The sequence below is a fragment of the Salminus brasiliensis genome, chromosome 15 (genome assembly GCF_030463535.1).
Source record: "Salminus brasiliensis chromosome 15, fSalBra1.hap2, whole genome shotgun sequence".
In the NCBI taxonomy this organism is placed as follows: domain Eukaryota; kingdom Metazoa; phylum Chordata; class Actinopteri; order Characiformes; family Bryconidae; genus Salminus; species Salminus brasiliensis.
In genome coordinates, this window is record NC_132892.1 from 27,025,646 (window position 1) to 27,047,965 (window position 22,320).

General features: G+C 41.9%; 1 protein-coding gene across 10 annotated transcripts in view; it reads right to left on the bottom strand.

The window, feature by feature from the left end:
* Positions 1–21,112, bottom strand: part of lmo7b (LIM domain 7b) — a 43,489-nt gene extending 22,377 nt beyond the window's left edge. For 7 of the 10 annotated variants that reach the window (XM_072656773.1, XM_072656771.1, XM_072656776.1 and 4 more), the window contains exons 1-9: positions 20,875–21,112; positions 20,686–20,777; positions 16,313–16,383; positions 15,647–15,716; positions 14,580–14,686; positions 10,128–10,158; positions 7,740–7,853; positions 6,555–6,753; positions 4,935–5,106 (exon numbers count right to left, since the gene is read on the bottom strand). In XM_072656773.1, coding sequence (XP_072512874.1) covers positions 4,935–5,106; positions 6,555–6,753; positions 7,740–7,853; positions 10,128–10,158; positions 14,580–14,686; positions 15,647–15,716; positions 16,313–16,383; positions 20,686–20,754 — 833 coding nt within the window. In that variant the 5' untranslated portion in view covers positions 20,755–20,777; positions 20,875–21,112. The remainder of the gene's footprint in view (positions 1–4,934; positions 5,107–6,554; positions 6,754–7,739; positions 7,854–10,127; positions 10,159–14,579; positions 14,687–15,646; positions 15,717–16,312; positions 16,384–20,685; positions 20,778–20,874) is intronic. The other 3 variants (XM_072656768.1, XM_072656769.1, XM_072656767.1) reach the window with 3 other exon arrangements.
* Positions 21,113–22,320: the final 1,208 nt, after the last annotated feature.

Here is a 22,320-nt window from a genome sequence, read left to right on the forward strand (position 1 = left end):
AGCTCTTAGAGCAATGTGCACTTTTATGGGGCACTGGACACTGGACTGCAAAGGTTATTTTGCAAGCTGTTGAGCTATTGTGTAAACCTTAAAAACAGAATTAGGAGTATAATGATATTTGTTGCTGCAATAAACAGAAAAAAAACAAAAAAACAATCAGTCCAATTTTGATGCAAAACCAATACCGTAGCACCCTATGATCTTGCTTCTTCTAAATTTACAAATTGAGAGTCTAATGAATAACACCACCTTCAAACCCCCATTCAACATTACTTCCAGACTTTCAAAGAATGGTTGCAGACATAAGTACTTGCAAGGTACACTTACATCAATTAATGTAGACGTTCACAATAATTCTCATATCTGCTTGGGCAATCATTAATCAACTAAGGGGTTTAATTGAGGTCTTAGGTTCACTGTACTATGGACCCTATGGACAAAAATTACCCTTTCCTGTGGTTAACATCTGAACTGTGTCTATACAGTTTCTGTACTCCGACAGTGAGTCACAGACTATAAATCAAAACGTGCTTTTATAAGTCCAGTAAAGCCTTCAGAAATCCCCCTGGAAATGGTTCATCTCCGGTCACACTGTGGCCTGCTAACCGTCTTCCCCTTCAGGACCCGGAGCTCTCCAGATTTCTCCACACGATGCAGGAGCAGACAGTTTTTACACTGTCCAGGTTTCCACTGGCGAGAGAATCCAAGCATTTTTTTTTTTGCCATTTTAAGACCACTCCAGTCTAGGAAGCAGCAGCCATAGGATCCAGAGTCTTAAACCTTGCATTTCCCAGCTGAACTGATCAGGATTCATCCTTTCAGAGTGAAGAACACAGGACCTTTCTATGCAGTAATGAACTAAACTTCACAAGCATTCCTGGCCTTCATGAACATAACATGTAAATACTTTGGTAGTTGTTTTATCCACCAACAAACAAAACATTGTGTTAGCTTCAGTACACATGGCTTACATTCCACCCAAGGCAAAGGTTCCTAACCCAGTCATCAAGGTCTTCAAGCTAGTTCATATGTGTGTTCTGTTTTAGGTGTGTTGAGAACAGTAACAGAAAAAAGTCTAGCCTAAGAGGCACTAAAAGAAAGAAAGAAGGAGGAGGGGATGGGAGAAGTGCTCGTGTCTCAGAAGGCGTGGGGGGGTTTGGAAGGGGGTGAGAAATTGCGAGCAGGTGCGCCAAGCCAGGGAGTGACATCATAGTCAGAGTCTTCCTCAGACGAGCCAGACGTCTTTCGGCTAAAGCCAGGAGAGAGGGAGAGAAAGAGAAAGAAAAGAAATACAAGAAAGACGACTTTAGAAGGTCAAAGAAACAGTGGATTACAGTACCCAGTTCTGATCCTGGACAGCCAGAGTACAGCAATAGACCCTGAAATATTGGTCTGAACCCAATGGGACCAGATTACTCATGTCTGGGTTTGATGTAATTTGTTGGGCTCAGGCTAGGTTCATATTTCTCACAGCCTGTACAACAGATTTTGGCCTACATTTACTCCTCATTTAGTTTTTCCCTCTTTATTATTCCTCCTTAGGTAAATGACACTCTTGAAAATAAAAAAAGGCCATTTATATATAAAACAAAAAAGATTTAGAGAAACACTTCCTGGAGAGCATTTAAATAGATGGTTCTTTTAATTAAAAAAAAAAACTAAAACTAACACACCTAAATTGCAGACTGTAGTGTTCATTCTTTACATTTTGTATGGTTAGGTTTAGGTCAGATTTTAATAGAATCTTGTTGGGCTCCGGTTGAATCTAGATGCAAAAGCTGGACATAAATTTTACATAATAAAAGATCAACTGGCCTCTGCAACAACTACAAAACCACCACAAGCAGAGCTGCTACAAAGCATTCTATGAGCAGTGACATAAAAGAACCACTTTTGGTTCCATAAAAATACAAGTCTGTAAAAGAGATCGGGGTTCTTCAAGGTTCTTCTTATACACATAATTTCTTTTACAAACATGCTTCGTCATGGAACCAACAGTAGTTATTCTTCTTCACTCCAAGAACGAGTTCTGTGTTTTTGGGTCACATTGGCCTATCACCAGTCACATATTTTAACAGAAAATCAATACCCATTCTGCTTTGCCATCAGTGGCCGGAGTCTGAGAGAGCACAATTGGGATGTTGTCTGACACAGGTGTCTGTTAGCTGGTGTGGTGGAGCTGAGGAACTGCATCTGTGGTGGTTTGAGAAGAGGCGATGGCTGGCTTTGCATGCATCAGAGAGGCACTTACCCTATTAGTATTGGGAGAATTACTACTGATAGGGGGAGCCAAGAAGAGGTGGGTTAATTGGCAGCACCTTTATTTAAGAAAGTAGATACTAGAAGTAAAGCCATCTCCCAGTAAAGATATAGGTAGTGCTGTTGTGAAAAACCTTTGATTCATTCATTTCAAGACAGACACTCCTGCTAACATTTGGGTTTCAGATTCATCAAGTTAAGATCCATTATCAGATTATTTCGGTCATATTAGTGTCTTAAATTAAAAACCTAGCAAGGGGTTCCATTATTAGTGGCTTCTGGAATCTCCACACTCCAGGTGTGACTTTAAAGTGGCTCAAGTTGTTCTGTCAGGTGGCGCCACCATGCTGCTATTTGGACCAACCTGAAGCCCTGCATCTTCCTGTACCAGGGTCTGCTCTGGGATCCCAGTCTGATCTTCCCCACATGAGCCTCCTCCTCAGGCGTCCAGAATTTGGGCAGGAATTTGTCAGAGTCAGTGTTGGATGAGGTCTGATGGGTGGCCTGAAGAACTCTGCGCGAGTAGAGGTCATCTTGAACGGGGTCTGCGTCGCCTCTGCCATCGTCTGATTCGCTCGAGTCTTCAGTCAAAGCTCGCAGCAGAAACTCGTCCTCTAGGGAAACCTGGTCATAGTTGTCTTGCCCGTTTGTGCTACAAGGTGGGAGTGCCGTTCTGCCTTCCTGGAGAGAGCTGCCCACACGAGATGCAAAGATTTCCTTTAAACAGGCAGCAGGGAAGGATCAGAGACAACTCAAGCACAGATCTACATGGTTGAGTAGTGGAAACAGTCACTCCTGGCACAATGAACCACAAAAGGTTAGTGGGACAGTATTAATATTGCCAGCGCAGATGAAAGAATAAATGCAGATTAGTGATTCACCACTGCATTCAAAAGGTCAGCCAGATACTATTTGCCAAAAACAATCCCAAAGAACAGATGATGAAGAACGTTAGGTCAATTTTAGGAACGTCAGCTTTTCGACTCATGCTGGAGATGTATAAATGTACATCACGCATCAAGCAGAGGAGCATTACAGCCCAAAAGGAGCATCAGAAGTTGACATACGTGCAGAAGCACAAGTGTTAGGATGCCATGGCACATTAGGTCACTCCAAACCCTGACCTTTGGTCTGGCCTTTTGTGGGGGACTGTAGCAAGCCGCGAGGCATCCGACATGGCAACCCATGACCTCCGAGCACTCTGGGTCACTGAGGGGAGCAGCTTCTGACTTCTGGGCTTCTGAGGAATAGCAAAGTTCATGGGAGTAGCGCAGGTTGTCGAGCGAAAACGCCGACTCGCAAGGTCGTCCTGGATGAGGTCAGGTTCTGGCCGGTCAGAGTCAGAATCAGAGTCACTCTGGTAAGAATTCGCCCATTGGTGGAAGGCAGAAGCAGGAGGGAGTTCAAGAGGGGGCACAAATAAGCCCCTTCCATTTTCACTACAGCCAAAAGACGGGAAGCAGGTAAGAACGGCAAAGACATTTCAGGAGCGCTTGCACATGCAAATGACATTTCAGATATCCTTTGGTCTTGTGAGAACTAGAGGTGTAAGAAAATGTTGATATACTGAAGTCAATTGTCTTGCTTATAGTATAACGTTATACTGCCAGATTCCTGCCAATACACAGCCTTAGTATAAAACCCCAGTAAGCTATGGGCAGTGATGCATTGCTGCATTATGATGCAAATAGAGTCTGCAGATTCTACAAATTTTATTTCATTGCAAATATATTCAATAAAGTTTATATAAAATAAATAAATACATAAATAAATAAATAATATATATTAAAAAAGCACAACCTAAGGCTATTTTTAAAACCCAAATAAAACTGGACTGACTGATTTAGTTTAGTAGAGACTTTTCTTAAAATAACTGGATTATAAGATATTAAACACACTATAAAACTCTCCTCCCTGACCAATCATCTCCCACCTCCTTTAAAAACACTGCAGTTAAAAATAACTTAGAGTATGTGTGTGTGTGTGTGTGTGTGTGTGTGTGTGTGTGTGTGTGTGTGTGTGTATATATAGTGGTACACACTTTGGACAGATGTCTGTTGTTGTTGGTCTACTGGTGTGAAATAACTGGTTTATAGTGGGTAAATGTGCTGTGATATGGGTTTCTATAGTGTGTGTATATTATTAGCATTAGTGTTCGGTTCTGAATGGGCTCTTCAGGGCTGGTTTAAAAACAGAGAAAGGAGAGCGGTTCTCCCGCTGGTAAAATCAGATATTAGTCTGTTTTCAGGTTCCACTTTAAAATAGCTCCACACTGCAGACTCTCAACTCTTATTTACCTTCTGAAAACGCTCCCTAGTTCTGCTGGGTGGGCAATAATCAGTTAATGGCGCCTTGAGGACACCAGATGGTGCTCTGAACACTGTGCTTAAAACAAATACTCTGAAACGAATTGATACGATACGATATCCCATTCACTACAACATGCCTGAATAAGCCCTGATCCCGATCCACTGGTTCAGATCGGGACATCCATAATGACCAGTGTCATCTAAATAATCACATAGTAACACCATTACTCTACAATCTGAAGCGCTTCATCAGGACTGAACATGAAACACATGGGAAGCAAACCATGACCCAAAAGCCCAGTTCAGATCACAGCATGCTTGGAAAAAGTCCACTTAACCTATTGAGCACAACCTAAATAACAGTACCTGGGAAGTTGGCTCACGTGACTTCTGCCTCCCTCATGGTGCCGGCCACCTTGTTTCCTCCTCAGAGCAATCGGGACATTCCCCTTCTCTCTAACGGGTCCAGAGTGGGTTTCACTCCTACTGCCTTCAGACATCATGAAACAGTGCTCCGCCTCTGCGTCACTTCCAAACCCTAAGAGGGAAATAAGAAAGAATGAGAGGAAGATTGTATGGAACACTATGGTAAAGCCCAAAAGAGGCCCAGACCCAAGTCCACTGAGCACCTTCAGTCCAGGACCGTCCACGACACACACTCTTATGTTTGCTCGCAGGACTGTGCATTACCACACACGAGTGGAATGACCGAGTATGTCACACTTACGTGAATAGTGAGAATGATGCGATGAGCATGAGGTGCTGAACTTTCATTAACATGTGTTTGATGGTTAATGGATTACAAAGGGAATGTAAACAGATGAAAGTTTAGGGCTGTCAACATGGAATCCAATTTTAAAGATTAGATATAATTTAAAGTTCAAGGCTGTGTTTATGTAGTCAATATGTTTTGCCAGGGAGCTGCTGCAGTGGGTGCCCAGTGCAAAGGCATCCCAAATGGTTGCTTTGGTGTTGCATAGTGGTTAGAAACCTTTGCCTTTAGTATATTTAAACATATGGACAATTCTATATTATTATTTTATATATATATATATATATATATATATATATATATATATATATATATATATATATATATATATATATATATAATAAATATCAGTTATAAAAATATATATATGAAGATGATTCGAAGATGGTCATTAAAGATTTAGGAGGAGTCCAATTTAAACCCCAGACATTTAGTTTGGTTTGCTAAGGGGTATCAGAGCTCCCGGTAAAATAAAGTTCCAGTAGAGCTCTCTGAGGCATTCAGAAAAAAGGCTGTAGATGCAAGAGAGTCTGAAAAGATCTCAGAACAGCCACTCCACTGTTCACAAAATAATTTTGAACAACTTCCAACATGGGCAGGTCAGGCCGCCCTAGCAAGTTTAGCCCAAGCGCAGACCTCAGGATGAGTACAGAAATCTCAAACAATCCTAAAATGTCATCATGGGACCTACATGTAGCTCTCAACACAGTTTAGGTCAGAGTACAGCAGAGTACGCAGTCCCATTCCTCCCATTTCCTCCCATTTTCATGGGAGGTTTTCCAAGGAGGAAACCCTTAGCATTATCCCCCCCAAAAAAAAACACCACCACAAATATCAGAGCAAGTTTGCCAGAGAACATCTAGACTAAGACGAGAACTTTTGGATCAAGGTGCTTTGGACAGAAGAATCTCGAGTCCTGGCTGTGATGTCCTGCACACTTCCCATGAAGGAAACGCACCAAATAAATAAATAAAGCCAGGCTGCAAACTACTTCTTAAACTGCATTTCACACAAACCCTCACTAGGGGGCAGACCCCACATAATGTTGCTGAGGAAACCAAACAAAACCAATTGCAAAAACAAAATGCCAGAATTCTTTTGCCAGCTTGACACATATACATTAAATACAGTCAATTTATCTGTTATCAGGGTGAACTAAGCATGTTCAAAGAGAAGCAACAGGGTGCGCACACTGTCTCCTTCGCTGCGCTTACCTTCACTGCCTGCTATGAGCGTACAGTCAGACGCTACGCTCAGTGTTCGTGACTCCACAGAGTCTATGCTATCTACTGAATCTCCCCTCTTGTAGCTCAGCTGCTGAGTGTCGAACAGGTCCTCCTTCTCAGGGTACCAATTCTCCACGTATCCACTGTCCCGCACACTGGGCTTGGGGCACGAAGACTCCTCTAGTGCCTACAGAAAGAACAAGAGCAATACAGCAGTAGTGGCACACAGTTAATGGAAGCAAACAGAGGTCATCCATAGCATTATAGCTCATATGTAGCCACGAACGGGAGTAAGAACAAAACAGTTGCCCCTCAAATCAGTGCAACACCATAGTGCCAAATAATCCACATGCACTACATTGCTAAGATAAGCTCTTGAATCATGGAAGCAAACACAGGAATTTCACATAGGACACAAAGACAGCTGTGCTGCATCTGGACGCAGTGAGTCACCACTCATATTTCAAGCCATCAGTGTACCCTCATTCAGTAGTACAAGTTCAGTCTGGAGGTTTAGGGGGGGGTGGTGGTGTTTATTGAGGAAACCAATGTACTGCCATTGTAAAAAAAAGCGGCCGAGAGGCCAACCAGGTTAATTAGTTAGGATACTAGGCCCGGTTGATGAAGCCTACTATTAGTATCAGAACCAGTTACTGATTTAAAGGGGCCCAGTCAATGGAACACTGTATTTACCTTAGCATGGTCAATAATGAGAGTTCAGTACATGGATGTGACATGCACCATGTCCAAATGTTAACGGACACCCCTTTTAATAAATGCATTCAGCTACTTTAAGTTGCAGCCATTGTTGACACAGACTAGACAAACTGTGTGTGTGTGTGTGTGTGTGTTTATGTGTGCACATTTGCACACCTATGTTGCGAAGTACTGCCAATAGAACAGGACTTTTCAGACCAGATAAACATGAACCTTTTGGCACCATCTCAATAAAGCCAGGCGTGGACTAGAAGAATTTAAGGCACCCCAACATTGAGCTGTGGCACGGTGTTCTCTGCAACGATTGTGCTCCATCCAATACTTTTGGGGCGAGTTGGGGAGTTAGGGCCTCCCTGGACAGTAGAGACAGTTACTCAAGGATAAACTCCTTTTTAGTACCCTTGATTTCAGAAGAAACAATAAATAAGCAGCTGTCCCAATACTTCTTGGACCTACCTTGGACAAGGCAACACCCAGGAGGCCTTCGAAAGCTTTGAAGTTGAGCTGTGGTCCACTGTAGGAGGGATCTGCCTGGGCCTTCCTACCCAGCCAATATATTGTTATCAGAACCTGACAAGAAAAAGAAACATACAGAAATTTGACAGGATTTAAAAACATAAATTATTAAACTTTCAAAGCTTGAAATCATTTAAAATGCATGCGTGTTACTGACTGAAACCCCAGCAGATCAGAGTCACAAGCACAAAACGACATGACCTCAGTTACTGTTCAATATTAGCAATTCAACCAGAAATGCTCAGATATACAACATACTCACCAATCTACTTTATATGATCGGCATTCAACTCTGCTTTTCAAACGGGTTTCATAAGATGTTTTCAATGACGTCCTGACACTACTGTCACTTACACACAGCCCTAAATCTGCAGCTAAAACCCCAATCTCTAGCCCTCCAGCACCACTTTGTGAGCTGTGTGTGTGTGACTGTATGAATGGCTCTGTGTCCCAGTGTTCCTTTTGTGTCCTCTCATCCAGAAAACTCTGACCCTCATTGAGCACAGACACAAAAACACACACACACACACACACACACACACACACACACACACACACACACACACACACACACACACACACACAAGCTCAAAGAACAAATGGGCATCCAGAAATCTAAGACATTACTGGGAGAAATATTGCAAACACCAAAAATACTTCACTAAAAAGTACTTGCAACATAACCTGCATCTAAAACACAATGACTTGTGCAATAAAGCCACTCAAGTCATTCCAAAACCACATGCAAAACTTCAGCATGCAAAACATGAACTTGCACATGGACTCCTTTTACAGCCTCTGAAAGTGCAGGACATAGATAAGATCCAAATACACATGTACAGCTGTAGAACATTCAAACTCACTGTACTGAAACTGCAGACTAATGACTAGCAGAAGCAGAAACAACGGAAAGCCTTGTCTGGAAATGAACGGCACTTTGAACAGATAACGCAATTCAAATGGCTTTACAGCTGATGTTTAGGGCCATTACTGTATAGCCCCAAATATTATTATTAAACACCATTATTACAGGGCTAGTTTTACATTACATGGTCATATTTTAATATTGTAAGCACTGTGCACTTATTATTATTTTCATTTAATAAATAATTTAATTACATTTGATTACAATAAAAAAAATAATAAAAAATAAAATAAAATAATAATAATAATGAAAAAAAAAAAATCCCTATTCCAGTCATACAGCCTATTTGGACGGGATTTGTTTTACATAGTGAGGTGGGGTAACTTAATACCAGTGTTTCTCAGTGATATTATCCCCGATCGACTGTGCCGCGTCAATTTATTTATTTATTTATTTATTTTTAGTAAAGATTCCAGCACCTTTTACCTTCTGTAAAACAAGCCATAACATAACCTTAAGTTATTTAAATCCTACGTGAGTTGACAGGTTGGCAAATATTACATCGAGTTTTATGCATTTCCTTCTCCAGTATGGAGGCACCTGAGGAGGCATTTACTTTTGTTTTGCATGGCACAGATACCCTGGGCCGTTCACACCTATGGCAAACCTCAGTCAAACCCAGAAAACTCCAAAAAAGCATGACACTTCCTTTAGCATTAGGCAAGTCACTGTGTAAAGAATAATATAGCCTACATACATGTTATGGACATGTAGCTGCTCATTTTTACACTAAAAGATCATTACTACTGTAAGTAGGTCATAAGATCTATCATAAGATTATCATCACGTTTTTTGGAGGTGACTGCAGTGCGCAAATCGAGTAGCCACTCCTATCCCTGTTGTTTAAGCAGAGATTTCTTATCCCGTGGAGGTTGGTCACTAATTTCACAGACGTCCTGTAGCAAAGTTACATTACTGCACCACCCCCCCAAAAAAACGAATCCTGTCCGAATAGGGCTTTAGTTTAAAAACAACATACTACTATTTGCATAAATCCCAAGCAAGACTTTTTACCTAATCAGAACAGTGGATCTGAAGACCGGGTACAACACTGCTATGCAGTGGTTGTGGTAGTCTTCAGTCACCTCCAACCTCAATCTGATTGGTTAAGAAGTGCTCCAACTATGCTGATATTTGTGATAACAGTAATGTTTTTCATACTGAAACTGAATCGCTCCAATGATACAATGACTATTAAAAAATATTGCATAATTTTCAAGCATTTCTATTATGAAATCACTTGTGAAATCTGACAATTAAAAAAAATTCAAAATAAAAATAAATAAATAAACAAACAAAAACACCATACAACTGCTAAACTCATATCAAAACACAAAAGCAAAAATGGAGATTTTTTTTTTTTGACATAACAGCAACAACATATAAAGTTATAATTAACTTACATTTTTCAGTCTTCTGGTCGTCTCTTCACGCCTGTAGTTAAAGAAAAGAATCAAGATCAGTCTTACAGGTCCACTCACATAGGCTTACTGTACTGCAGATTACAGTAACTGAACCCCTCCTAATGCCACTGGCTGTCCGTCATCACTTTAAATGGACTTCACGTCACTGTGAATGCCAACAACAGCAACGCAAACCTAGAAAACCACAAACACTTGACGTTTTAATTTAGTGTAATCTCCTGATTAGTAGGCAACACTGGACACATCACATGTTTTCACAGACAGACCAAGGGTTTTCAAATACGAGGCCATCATAAATAACCCGCTGAAGGGGTTACGCAATGAAGATCACATTCTTACAGTATTCATAACCTGTAAAAACAACACTGAGGACCCTGTGTTTTACTGAAATCATTACACAAACGCATGCAGAGACTACACTGACACACAAGCGGTGTTTAGTTGAGATATGTAGTCATAAAACTGTGAGCGCAAGTCAGTTAAAAATAGCCACTCCGCAGAGACAGATCAACTATAGCATGCGGCCTTAAGGAGTGACTGATTGAGGCTAAATTTGGAAGTCATGCTACCCTGCTTAACACACACGCACACACACTGTCCATTTCTGGGACATCATGCTTTCAGCAAAGCACAATTTATTGTAGGACTAGATTTCTGATACATGAAAACTGCCTGCTGGACAACAAAGTGAAGCAGTAGACTGCGCTATACATTAAGGCCAGCATCATCAACTGTATTAGTAATTGAACAGTCTACACACACTATTGCAAGATCTGGCTACCTGTAATGGCAGAAATTCCTGCGTTTTAGGGATGCACTGCATGTTATGGGAGGCCTAATCAGTGGAAGGATTTGATTAGGCAGTAGAATTCAAGCGGACTGTTGAGTCACATTCGAAGCTCAGATGTTTGGGTTTTAAAAAATAAAAAAAGGTGCCACAGAGTTTTTTGGTTGAGGCAATAGAAGAATCAATTCGGAAAAGCACTCAACCACGGTTGTCAAACTGGGCTTTCCAACTGTGTTCCAGTCACAAAGGCCTCTCTAATTAGCTGAGGGGTTGAATCAGGTGCGTTGATTGAGGAGGAGTGCTAAATTCTGCAGTGTTTTTGCAGCCAGAACTGGTATCAAATATGTGTCCCAAACTCAAACTGTATACAGCACATGTAGAACAGCTCCGCCACAAAGTACCACCTCACCCATCAAAATGAACAGATTTGGTGCAAATTTTAATATGCATTTTTGCAAGGATTTTAACATTTACATTCATGGCATTTAGCAGATGGAAGTTTGTTCCACCACTTCGGTGCCAGGACAGAATAAAGCCTGGACACTTGTCTTCTGTGGGTCTTAAGGGAAGGTGGGTCAAGCTGAGCCATACTTGAAGCTTGAAGGACTTTAATGCATCCATGCATTGTTCCTTTTCAGGTCTTTTTATATATATATATATATATATATATATATATATATATATATATATATATATATATATATATATATATATATATATATATATATATATATACAGTGAGTCCAAGAAGTATTTGATCCCTTGCTGATTTTCTTTGTTTGCCCACTAATAAAGACACTATCCTTCTGCACTTTTAATGGTAGATATATTCTAACATGGAGAGACAGAATATCAAGACAAAAATCCAGAATATAATTTTAAAGAATATATTTTAATTAATTTGTATTTCAATGAGGAAAATAAGTATTTGATCCCTCTTGCCAAACACACTCAATACTTAGTGGCAAAGCCTTTGTTTGCAAGCACAGCGGTGAGACGTTTGTTGTAGTTAACCACAAGTTTAGCACACACACCAGGGGGAATTTTGGCCCACTCTTCTTTGCAGATCCTCTCTAAATCATGAAGGTTGGTGGGCTGTCGCTTGGCAACTCTGACCTTCAGCTCCCTCCATAGATTTTCGATCGGATTGAGGTCTGGCGACTGGCTGGGCCACTCCATGACCTTAATGTGATTTTTCTTGAGCCAATCCTTTGTTGCCTTTGCTGTATGTTTAGGGTCGTTATCATGTTGGAAGACCCAACCACGGCCCATTTTCAGATCCCTGGCAGAGGGGAGGAGGTTGTCCCTCAGGATTGTGCGGTACATGGCTCCATCCATCTTCCCAGTGATGCGGTGAAGTAGCCCTGTACCCTTGGCAGAGAAACACCCCCAAAACATTATGCTTCCACCTCCATGCTTGACGGTGGGCACAGTGTTCTTGGGGTCATAGGCAGCATTTTTCTTCCTCCACACATGGCGGGTGGAGTTGAGGCCAAAAAGTTCAATTTTGGTCTCGTCTGACCACAAAACCTTCTCCCAATAACTTGGTTCATCTTTCAAATGATCATTGGCATACTTGAGGCGCGCCTCCACATGTGCTCTCTTCAGCAGGGGTACCTTTCGGGCACTGCAGGATGTGAATCCATTGTTGCGCAAAGTGTTGCCAATTGTTTCCTTGCAAACTGTGGTCCCAGCTGCCTTCAGGTCATTTGCTAACTCCTGCCGAGTGGTTGCAGGACGATTTCTGACTGTTCTCAGCATCATTGCCACCCCACGAGGCGAAATCTTCTTTGGAGCACCGGGCCGAGGTCTGTTGATTGTCATGTTATACTCTTTAAACTTTCTGATAATTGCACCAATAGTTGTTACTTTCACATCCAACACCTTACTAATCTTTTTGTAGCCCATTCCAGCTTTGTGAAGGTCAACAATTCTGACTCTGAGGTCCTGTGACAGCTCTTTGGTTTTACCCATGTTGGAGACTTGAAATCTGTGTGATCTGTCTGATTCTGTGGACAGGTGTTTTTCACACAAGTGATTAGTGAGAACAGGTGGCTTCAGGTCAGGTAACAAGTTGATTGGGAGTGTCTAACTGGTCTGTAAAAGCCAGAACTGCTAATGAATACTAAGGGATCAAATACTTATTTCACTCCATGAAATACAAATCAATTAATATATATTCCTTAGATTTATTTTCTGGATTTTCTTTTTAATATTCTGTCTCTCCATGTAAGAATACATCTACCATTAAAAGTATAGAATGATCATGTCTTTATTAGTGGGCCAACGAAGAAAATCAGCAAGGGATCAAATACTTCTTGGACTCACTGTATATATATATATATATATATATATATATATATATATATATATATATATACATACACACACACACACACACACACAAATTAACAAGAGTTCATGTACACAATTAAAAGCTGTGCAAGCTTAGCAATTTAAACCTACATACAGAAGTGCACGTTTTTTCCGTAGCTCTGAAACTTTTCTAATGTGCAGTTCGCCAACCAGTAAATGCTGCCTTTTTTTTTTTGTTTGTTTTTTTTTTTTAAATAAAGCCTTAGAAACACCCATCCTCATTTCTGTCTAAGCACTTCTTTTCAGCCCCAGAATCTCAGCCAGGCCACTTGGAGTGCTGACCTAAAGAGCTGCTGACTAGGCTTAACTCCTCTGCTCCACCTGTCCACATCTAAGCCATTGTGGGGGAGGAACTAGTTGAAAGTCATTCTCCAGTTTAAATTGGAATCATGTTACTGCGGTCAGAACAGTTGTTCAATGAGAGTCAGTGAGTTTAACGACAGGTCACAGGGCATAGGGTCAACTTGGAACATTGTTGCATCCATACAATCCTGAGAAGAACTGGAGCGAGCTACACCTTCTGTAGCCACTTCTTTAAACAGTGGTTAGATGAGTTTCACTGTTTGAGTTTCGCTGATAGACAGCACGTGGGGACACGGACACAGACACAGGCATGTGTGGTTTCTGCATTGGCACAGTACTGTCCTGCCAGTCAATGCATGAGCAATGTTTCCACTTAACAGTATTCAAATGAGTCCATGCCCACACAGACACGGTTTGCATGGAAAAACTTGATGAATGTTGTTGTATTTTCACCCATTTATACATTTCAAAAACTGTGAAACGAGCAAAGAATAAAGCTGTATGACTATATGGTACCAGTACTGTGACAAAGTGTATTACAATAAATTAACTCATAGGCATCATCAGTATTTCTAGAACATTAAAACCTGCTAATAATCACAAAACAGTTAGTCTGTAGAGAGGCTAGTGTATAGTAACAAGTAGCTGACTGTACAGTCCATGTTAGTAATAATAATAATAATAAAAAATTATATATATTATATAAAATGTTTATAGCAATTTACTTCCTGCCAAAACACCTCATATTTACAAACAATTAAAAAAAAAAAAAAAAAAAAAAAAAAAAAAAAAAAAAAAAAAAAAGGTATTGCCTCAGAAACCTTGACATTTGTTATATTTGCGTCTTTGTCTTCTGTTCTTGCAAAATATCAAACATATAAAAACGGACAATCCTTCCCCTTTTACAACCATTTACTCACATTTACATTTGCAACTCGTTGCGTTCCTGGGAATGCCCGGCTTACCTCACTGTGACGCGAGTGGACACGTCCTGCAGGTCTCCTGGGTGGAAGAGCTGAGCGTCATTCAGTCCAAGTTTCCCACAGGCTTTCAGGAACACATTCACGTTGTCCTGCAGAATCCAAACCAGCAGTAGTTAAAGGCAGATCCCCACACACAGGCACAGCAGACAAGATCAAGTTACAGAGCTGCTTAAAGTGTGAACACAATGAAGCAACAGCGTGTGGCAAACATAGCTGACGAGTAACACAGGCGTATGGGCCCCACAATTAGCACTGAACAAACTGCATGAAATGTTTTTACAAAAATCACACCAAGTTATGAGAATCTCAAACACCTAAAACAGTGTCAAAACGACCAACAGTACAGACAAAACTGTGGCCCCAGAAAAGCTGCTACTACTGGTTTTATCCTGGAGATCCAACAACTCCCGTTTCTGATATTTCCGTTGCCGTTTATTTGCTGTTCAAGTTTAGCAGGAAACCGTATTCTGATCAGCAGCTAGCAGATCAGATCAGACTTCTGGAACAACCAAGAGTCTTGTTCTTCACTTTCTCCAACAAGCAGAAGTGTAGTGATTAGAGTGGTCAACAGTGGATGGGTCTTATCTATCCTGATCATTGAGATGGATATATGTTGCTCTTGAAATAGAAATACACCCAAGGTCTCAGAAAAGCAGGTTTACAGATCAGAACTGCCCAGTTTAAGAATGTAAAAATGATAAACTATAAATTTCCCCATCTGTGCTGGGGAAAATGGCCAATATAAAATAATCAAAATGGAATAATAGATACTGGGGATTGTCTAGATACTGTTTAACTCTTGACTGATCAACTACATTTGGGAGAAGTTTCTTTCCGAAAACTAATTCAGAAACATCTTAATGAGTGGAAGAAAAGACAGCACTGACCTGCAAGCAAATTCAGAACTGACCTGCAAGCAAATATATGCAAAACACACCGGTTCCATTCCTACTTGACCCAAGATGACAAATGAGAGCACGTTGACCAAGGCTCTTTGCTCCAACTGAATAATCTTGCATGCAAACTGTTAACAACTAAACCATGCTCACCAAGCCTGCAATGGGTGTAGAAAGCCTGTTCACTCTTTTGATGATCCCGGGTTTGAGCTTGTTGATGAGACTGTACAGGGGTGAAGCACAGAGAGAAGCAGATTATGAACATTTTCACATAAAAGCAGTTACTCGCCAAGTGTAACAGACCAACAGACATATTGGTTGATACCCTGTTTCCAAAAGGGTTTTTACATAGATGCTTTTGGTCATTTGGTGCCAAACTAACCCATCTAATGAACTATTAAATTAGTTAATTAGCTAATTCGGTCATGGATTTTAGCAGACCTAGCCAGTTAGTCATTGCACCCCTATTAATGAGTGAATATAGATTATGGGCTGGATATTTCTACAAAAACATAAATCATATGATATTTGTACTTTCTTTCCCCCCCCCACTTGGTGCATTATAATATTAACATTATCAAAAGACTTGATCCTTTGGAACAAACACAAAAACTAAAGCTCTGGTTGGGTTTGCCAAAACCTTTGTCCACAGTGAATTCAGTAAGATTAACTCTAGTACAGTGTGTGGAATGCTAACCTGAACAGCTCTAATAATGACTTCTCAGTAATAGAATAATTGGTATGCGTACACCGACAATATCCACAAAAGTACCCTGGCTTAGAGACATTCTTCCCCAGGTATAGATTAGAAACACTCACTCGCATAACAGAACTCCATTCTCCAGAGCAGATCGGAAGTTACCACTCCCAAATTTCTTCCTGGTGACCTCCTGTTTTGAAATGAAAATGAAAATAATTACAATAGATTTAACAAGTTAAACAAGATGATCTTGGCAACATTTCCATTCTGCACAAATCACTAATTATAAAATTAATACATTTAAAAAAATAAACATTAATACTGTCAATTAACCCACACGTTCATAACTCCTTAGAACACGACCAATGATCTCCACACTAGGAGGGTAAGGTCTCCTGCCATGCACGGGAAGCCAGCCAACACTTCTTTTCGACCTGCCACCGATGCAGCATTGGCAGGCACCCGACACACTCTGAAAAAGCACTGGGTCCCCAGCTTCATCACACCAGCTTAACAGTGATGAGAGGAGAGCATGCCATTTGCCTATTGTTCTCTTTTAAGCAGCCGGCTGCTGATGTTTTTGTTCCCTTTTTCCTCCTCATTTTGGAACGTCAATTGCCCAAACCAAACAGAACCCCCCCTCCCTTCATATGCAATGCCCCAAACACTGAGAGGGCCATGCATCTGGATCTGATGCGTCGGCCAGCAGGCGCCAGCGCCGGCCAGCACTGCACTGGAGTGATGTGGGGGGAAAAAAGTGTGCTCTCCCTGGGCCCCAGCTGCTGATGGCTAGCAGCGCAACCTCTGGTCACCGTAATAGTGCCTTCTTACACTTGACTACTCAGGGTCCTCGCAGTGTGTTTTTTATACATCATGAGGCACTGTGATATTTTGTCTAGATTACCGGTGTCCTGCAAAAACTTTGCATGTGCATTTAAGCCATTTTTATTAAGATTTGGTGGTTTTTCTCTGCATTAGTTGTTCTACAATGTATCAGAAGTTCATGATGAATGAACCAATAGAAATCCTCCACAATTATTTGGAATTAAACTGACTTGATACTGACTTTCATTAAATGCCAATACAGGACCCCCCCCCCCGCCCCTACAAATTTAGGAGATACAAGGTGTTTGTGACAGCAATGAGGTCATACATAGCATATTATGGCAATTATGCCCAACAATAAAACCCACTCCAGCTATCCTTTTTCCTAAAGAGCTCCAGACAAGGCACCACAGCACCACTATACACTTAACAACAGCAGAGACTTCATGCCCACTCAGCTGTTCCACACGAACTGATCTGGAACAGAAGCAGCAACAATTAGCCGAGCCCCACTGAGAGAGCTGCTACACGCTGCACTGAATCCAGCATTTATTCAACCTACTACTCAAACTCTTCATACAGCTTAAGACCACAAACGCTCACAATTCACAAGAACACGCAAACCCCCCCCCCCCCCCCCCGACTCTCACTCAAAAATGTGTACTGACTAAAGGAGGAGGAACCCAAGCAAACAAGCATCTGACCTCCAGTCACACGGTGGACCGGGCATTAGGCGAGCACAGAAGGAGCCCTGCAGTGGGATTCAGCTCCAGGGGCCTTTGTACTTGTAGATTGAGGGGCGCTGAGGCATCTATGCCCAGCGCTTGCCCAGATTCTATTCCCCCTCTCATCAGTCTGTTTGAACACATGGAATGCAGCCCGGTTAATGACCAGTTGCACAAGCAGGAGGTGGTCAGGCTCATAGAGGCGCTATGACGTAAGCAAGAAGAAAAGAGTTTTGAGAAATAATGAAATAAGGACAGCATACTCTTTCTGAAGCCAACAGCCTGGCCTGGCACTCAGCTGACACAGCCATGTTCACTGTTGCACTCATCACTACAGCATGATGAACTTGCATACATACTGAGGCTCTCTAAATACTACTATTTAGCCATTTCTAATGGGGTCATAAAAGGCATTTAATTTGTATTTTAGGTTGTTATTTGATGCATAAATAGTATCAGACCTTGGTTGGGGTGAAAAATGCCCAGACACTCCCATTAACAACCCTGCTATATGACCTCAGAATGCATGAAACAATGATTTTTCGGCTCACATTACTGCTGGATAGCATAGCTTTGTTTTCAGCACTAACAAGAATGATAGGCCCAATTCACCCAATCATTTTTAATAAGAAATTTCTTCTTAAACCCTACTCACGAGCAATCTGGCATCCACTAGTGTTCTCTAATTTTGGATTTGTTCAGTTTACGAGGACAATGGGATCACAGCAAATGAGACCCTTACTGGTGGGATCTTGCAAGTGCTCTGCAAACCATACCTAGGTAGAACAACTGGGAGCCACGTGATCACAAACTAATAATGGTAAGTGTATCCATCCCAAACCATTACACTACTGGGGTTCCAAACTTAGGCTGCAGCCCAGGTAAGATAGGTCCTCGGTAAGGCTGTCCTGCGAAGACGCCTTCTTAGGAGCCCACTGTTCAAACAAATGGAGGCAGTCTAAGGAGGCAGCGTGGTCCCGCCTCTCGCAATAGCAGCACAAAACTTGGCATTGTGCCTCTGGTTTCAATTTCTTCACAGCAACAAATTCGATACATTTACATTAACATTTTTAAACTGTTCTGGAGTTTTCATTTTCTGTAAATTTTCATGGTGCTGCGCTGTATGTGCACAGAGAACAGTGAATAACTGATGGCCGGATTGTATAGATTAGGTGCATCCTCCAAATTGATCAGCACATGTGCCACATTTCTAAGCTGTAAAAAGGGTCCTTCACACTGGAGCAGCCGCCTTTGACGTAGCAGCCGAGAAAGGTCGTCTAGGTTTTAGAACACAGCTACTGCTGGACGAAGACGGGCAAATGGAAGGGTCAGTTTCATGTGAAAGCCTTAAGCTGCAGGTCATCAAGGAAAGGAAAGTTTGCATTTGCTTGGTACTCTGGGAATTGTAGTGGATTTAGGGGCATCACTACAGTATGATAGCGTGGTTGTCTGCCCCTCCTGCCACCACAGGTACAGCAAATGTCTCACTTTATTTTGAGTATGGAAACACACGTGCTACCGTTTACAAACTACAGGCTGTACAACTACCCCAGGGGCGCGCACTACACAACACTAGGTGGAACAAACTGTACCTTGCACAACTGTCTTTGCAAAAGACGTGCAAAGAAACAGTCATATAGCTTAATTGCACTTCCCCTCCCATGTTGCACCAAACTGTGAGAACTAAACCATGACTTGTGTACCATTAGACCCCTCCAAACATCATACTGCATTTTTTAATGTACAAACAATATGCAAAGGCTACAACACATGCCCAAAAAAACTGTGAAGGGAGAGAGAGAAAAAGGAAACAGCATCACTTCTCTAGCAGGAAATGGTGGTTTAGGTCGTAGCACCACAAACACAAGCAGTCCGGGTTACTACAGAAACACCAACAACCATTCAGTCCAGAAATTCATTTGACATCCAGGTTAAAATAACTTTGTGAACGCAGGCATCACTCGTGGCTTGCAGCGATTCCACAGTCAGATGAGATGAGAAGAGTCATAACACACCTTCAAACATTACAGAACAGACCTCGGTTCATACAGGAAATAAAAGACTTTACTTAAGTCAACGCATTACATCAATTATTCAAAGCGATCAGAAGTACCGCACAGCTATAAATTCATAAAACACTGCAGACGTGCATGTGTGTGTGTGTGTGTGTGTGCGCGTGCTGTGCTATCGGGATTAAACCACAAGGCAAATGCTTTCGATAAGATATCGGTAACCATAAGTGAACCACATTCATCACTCTGAAAATACGTCATTCCTTACCTCCACTGTAGCCTCATACCGTTCTACATGGACAGCACAGGACCGGAGGTGGTGGAAAACCTGCCCTGACCACCACCAGGTTAATTAATACACCTCAGATCTGACAGCATTAAGAAACGTGAGCAATGGAGGAACACCACAGTTCTTTAGGAAGCTCTGGAGAAACTATATTAGCATAGTAGATACTCTGGAAGACTGGCTGGACTGGACTTAGGAAATAACAACACAAGAGCAAAAGGTGGACAAGAACCTGTCCTGACCAGTACCAGGTTAACACACATCATATCTGCTCTGTATGAGCCAAACTAGCATGGTAGATGGTCTGGTAGACTGGGCCATAAGTGGTGGAAAACCTGCCCTGACCACCACCAGGTTAATTAATACACCTCAGATCTGACAGCATTAAGAAACGTGAGCAGTGGAGGAACACCAGGGTTCCTTAGGAAGCTCTGGAGAAACTATATTAGCATGTCTGGACTGTCCTGGACTGGACTTGAGAAATGACACCACAACATGACTGGTCCAACATAAGGTGGACAAACCCCTGTCCTGACCAATACCAGGTTAACACACATCATACCTGCTCTGTATGTGCCAAACTAGCATGGTAGATGATCTTGGACTGGACTGGACTGGACTGGACTGGACTGGACTGGACTTACCTCCACCCAACGTTGAGCCTCAACGAAGGCCTCCTCACAGCTGAGCGTTGACTGCTCCCTCCACTCCATCCCCAAACACCTCTTTCCAGTATCTGTGAAGTTTCCAAGGTTCCACATTAAATGGTGCAGGGTGACACTCGGGACACCCAGTGTTCAACCCCAAACATTTATAACATAACATCACCTCACCTCACCTCACCTCACCTCACCCCAGGCAAACGTTTACTCCAACGCCGTGGTGAAACGGTCCTCACCTACAAACCTGGTGCGCCTTGATTTTGCCGCCAACGCGCTCTGCTTCCCTCCTGTCCTACCAAAGAGCCAGAGAAGTGCACAGTCCACCTTCCACCCCCTGTGACCCGAAAACGCGAGTACAGCAACAGTGTATCGCTCAGAAGTGCTGGGCTCTACACTGGCAGCTTCGGGCAGGACCGCAGGTGAGGTCTGAAGCTCCAGCCAGCCTGAATGAGAGGCTTTAATACGCAGGTCACGCCCTCTAGCGATAAGGTCTAAGCGGGGACTGCGGATTTCAAGTGTACCGCCGCGGTCAACCACACGATGGCGCCAAACGCATTTCTTTCTCATCAGTGGTGACTGAAACGCAGCCACGTTTAACATTTAGGCCTCGTTCTAGTTTTGGAACATCTGCTGGAACATCTGCTGTCCCACCAAAAAGGTCTCAGTACTGCACTTTTAGACTGGATACTACAAATGCAAGTAGTAGATTCACTCTGAATTAATTCCTGTATTTTTAAAGTGTTTAAATATAATTAGACTACGTTTTCTTACTTACCCAAATAAGACAAGATAAGACAACCATATTTACTATTTCTGTTGGACACAGATGGAATTTGACCTCGGCCTTTAACCCATATGTGCAGTAAACACACAGATATACGCACTAGTGATCACACACACACACAGAGACAGTGAGTACACGTGCCCGGAGTGGTGGGCAGCAATCGCTGCAGCGCCTGGGGAGCAGAAAGGGTGAAGGGTCTTTCTCAAGGGAGTTTCAGGTATCACACAACCCACAACCCTGTCATCGATAGCATAGTGCTCTAACTGCTTAGCCACCACTGCCCAAAAACTGTATTTTGAAAATCTTGAAAACCTATATTTTGCTGATATCTGTTTTTGGGAATTGAGAAAAGCTTTTGGCACAAATGCTGAAAACTAAAAGAATCAATCCTAACATCTAATATTCTTTTGAGATTGATTTTTAGAGGCCGAGGCCATTTAGGACAGAAGATCCTCAATTATGTCCTGAGTCTGTTAGATTTCTGAATGGGTTTTGGATGTAAATCCACACAAAGGTTAAATGTGGGCCCCAGGGACCAAATAAAACAAAAGATAACTGTAGGATATGGGCTGTTCAAACCCTTTTTGGACACCACCAATTCCCCAACAAACTACAATATACAGTGTTTCCTAAAGAAATGTTCCTCCCACCTTCAAGGTACATCACCCGAAAGTGGGTGGGTTTTGCTAGTCTGGTTGTGGTATTCCTTCTTCTGGAGTGATAGAGCTCCATCTAGTGATCCAGCCAACACATATACATTGTGCGTGTGTGTGTGTGTGTATATATATGTATATATATATATATATATATATATATATATATATATATATGTA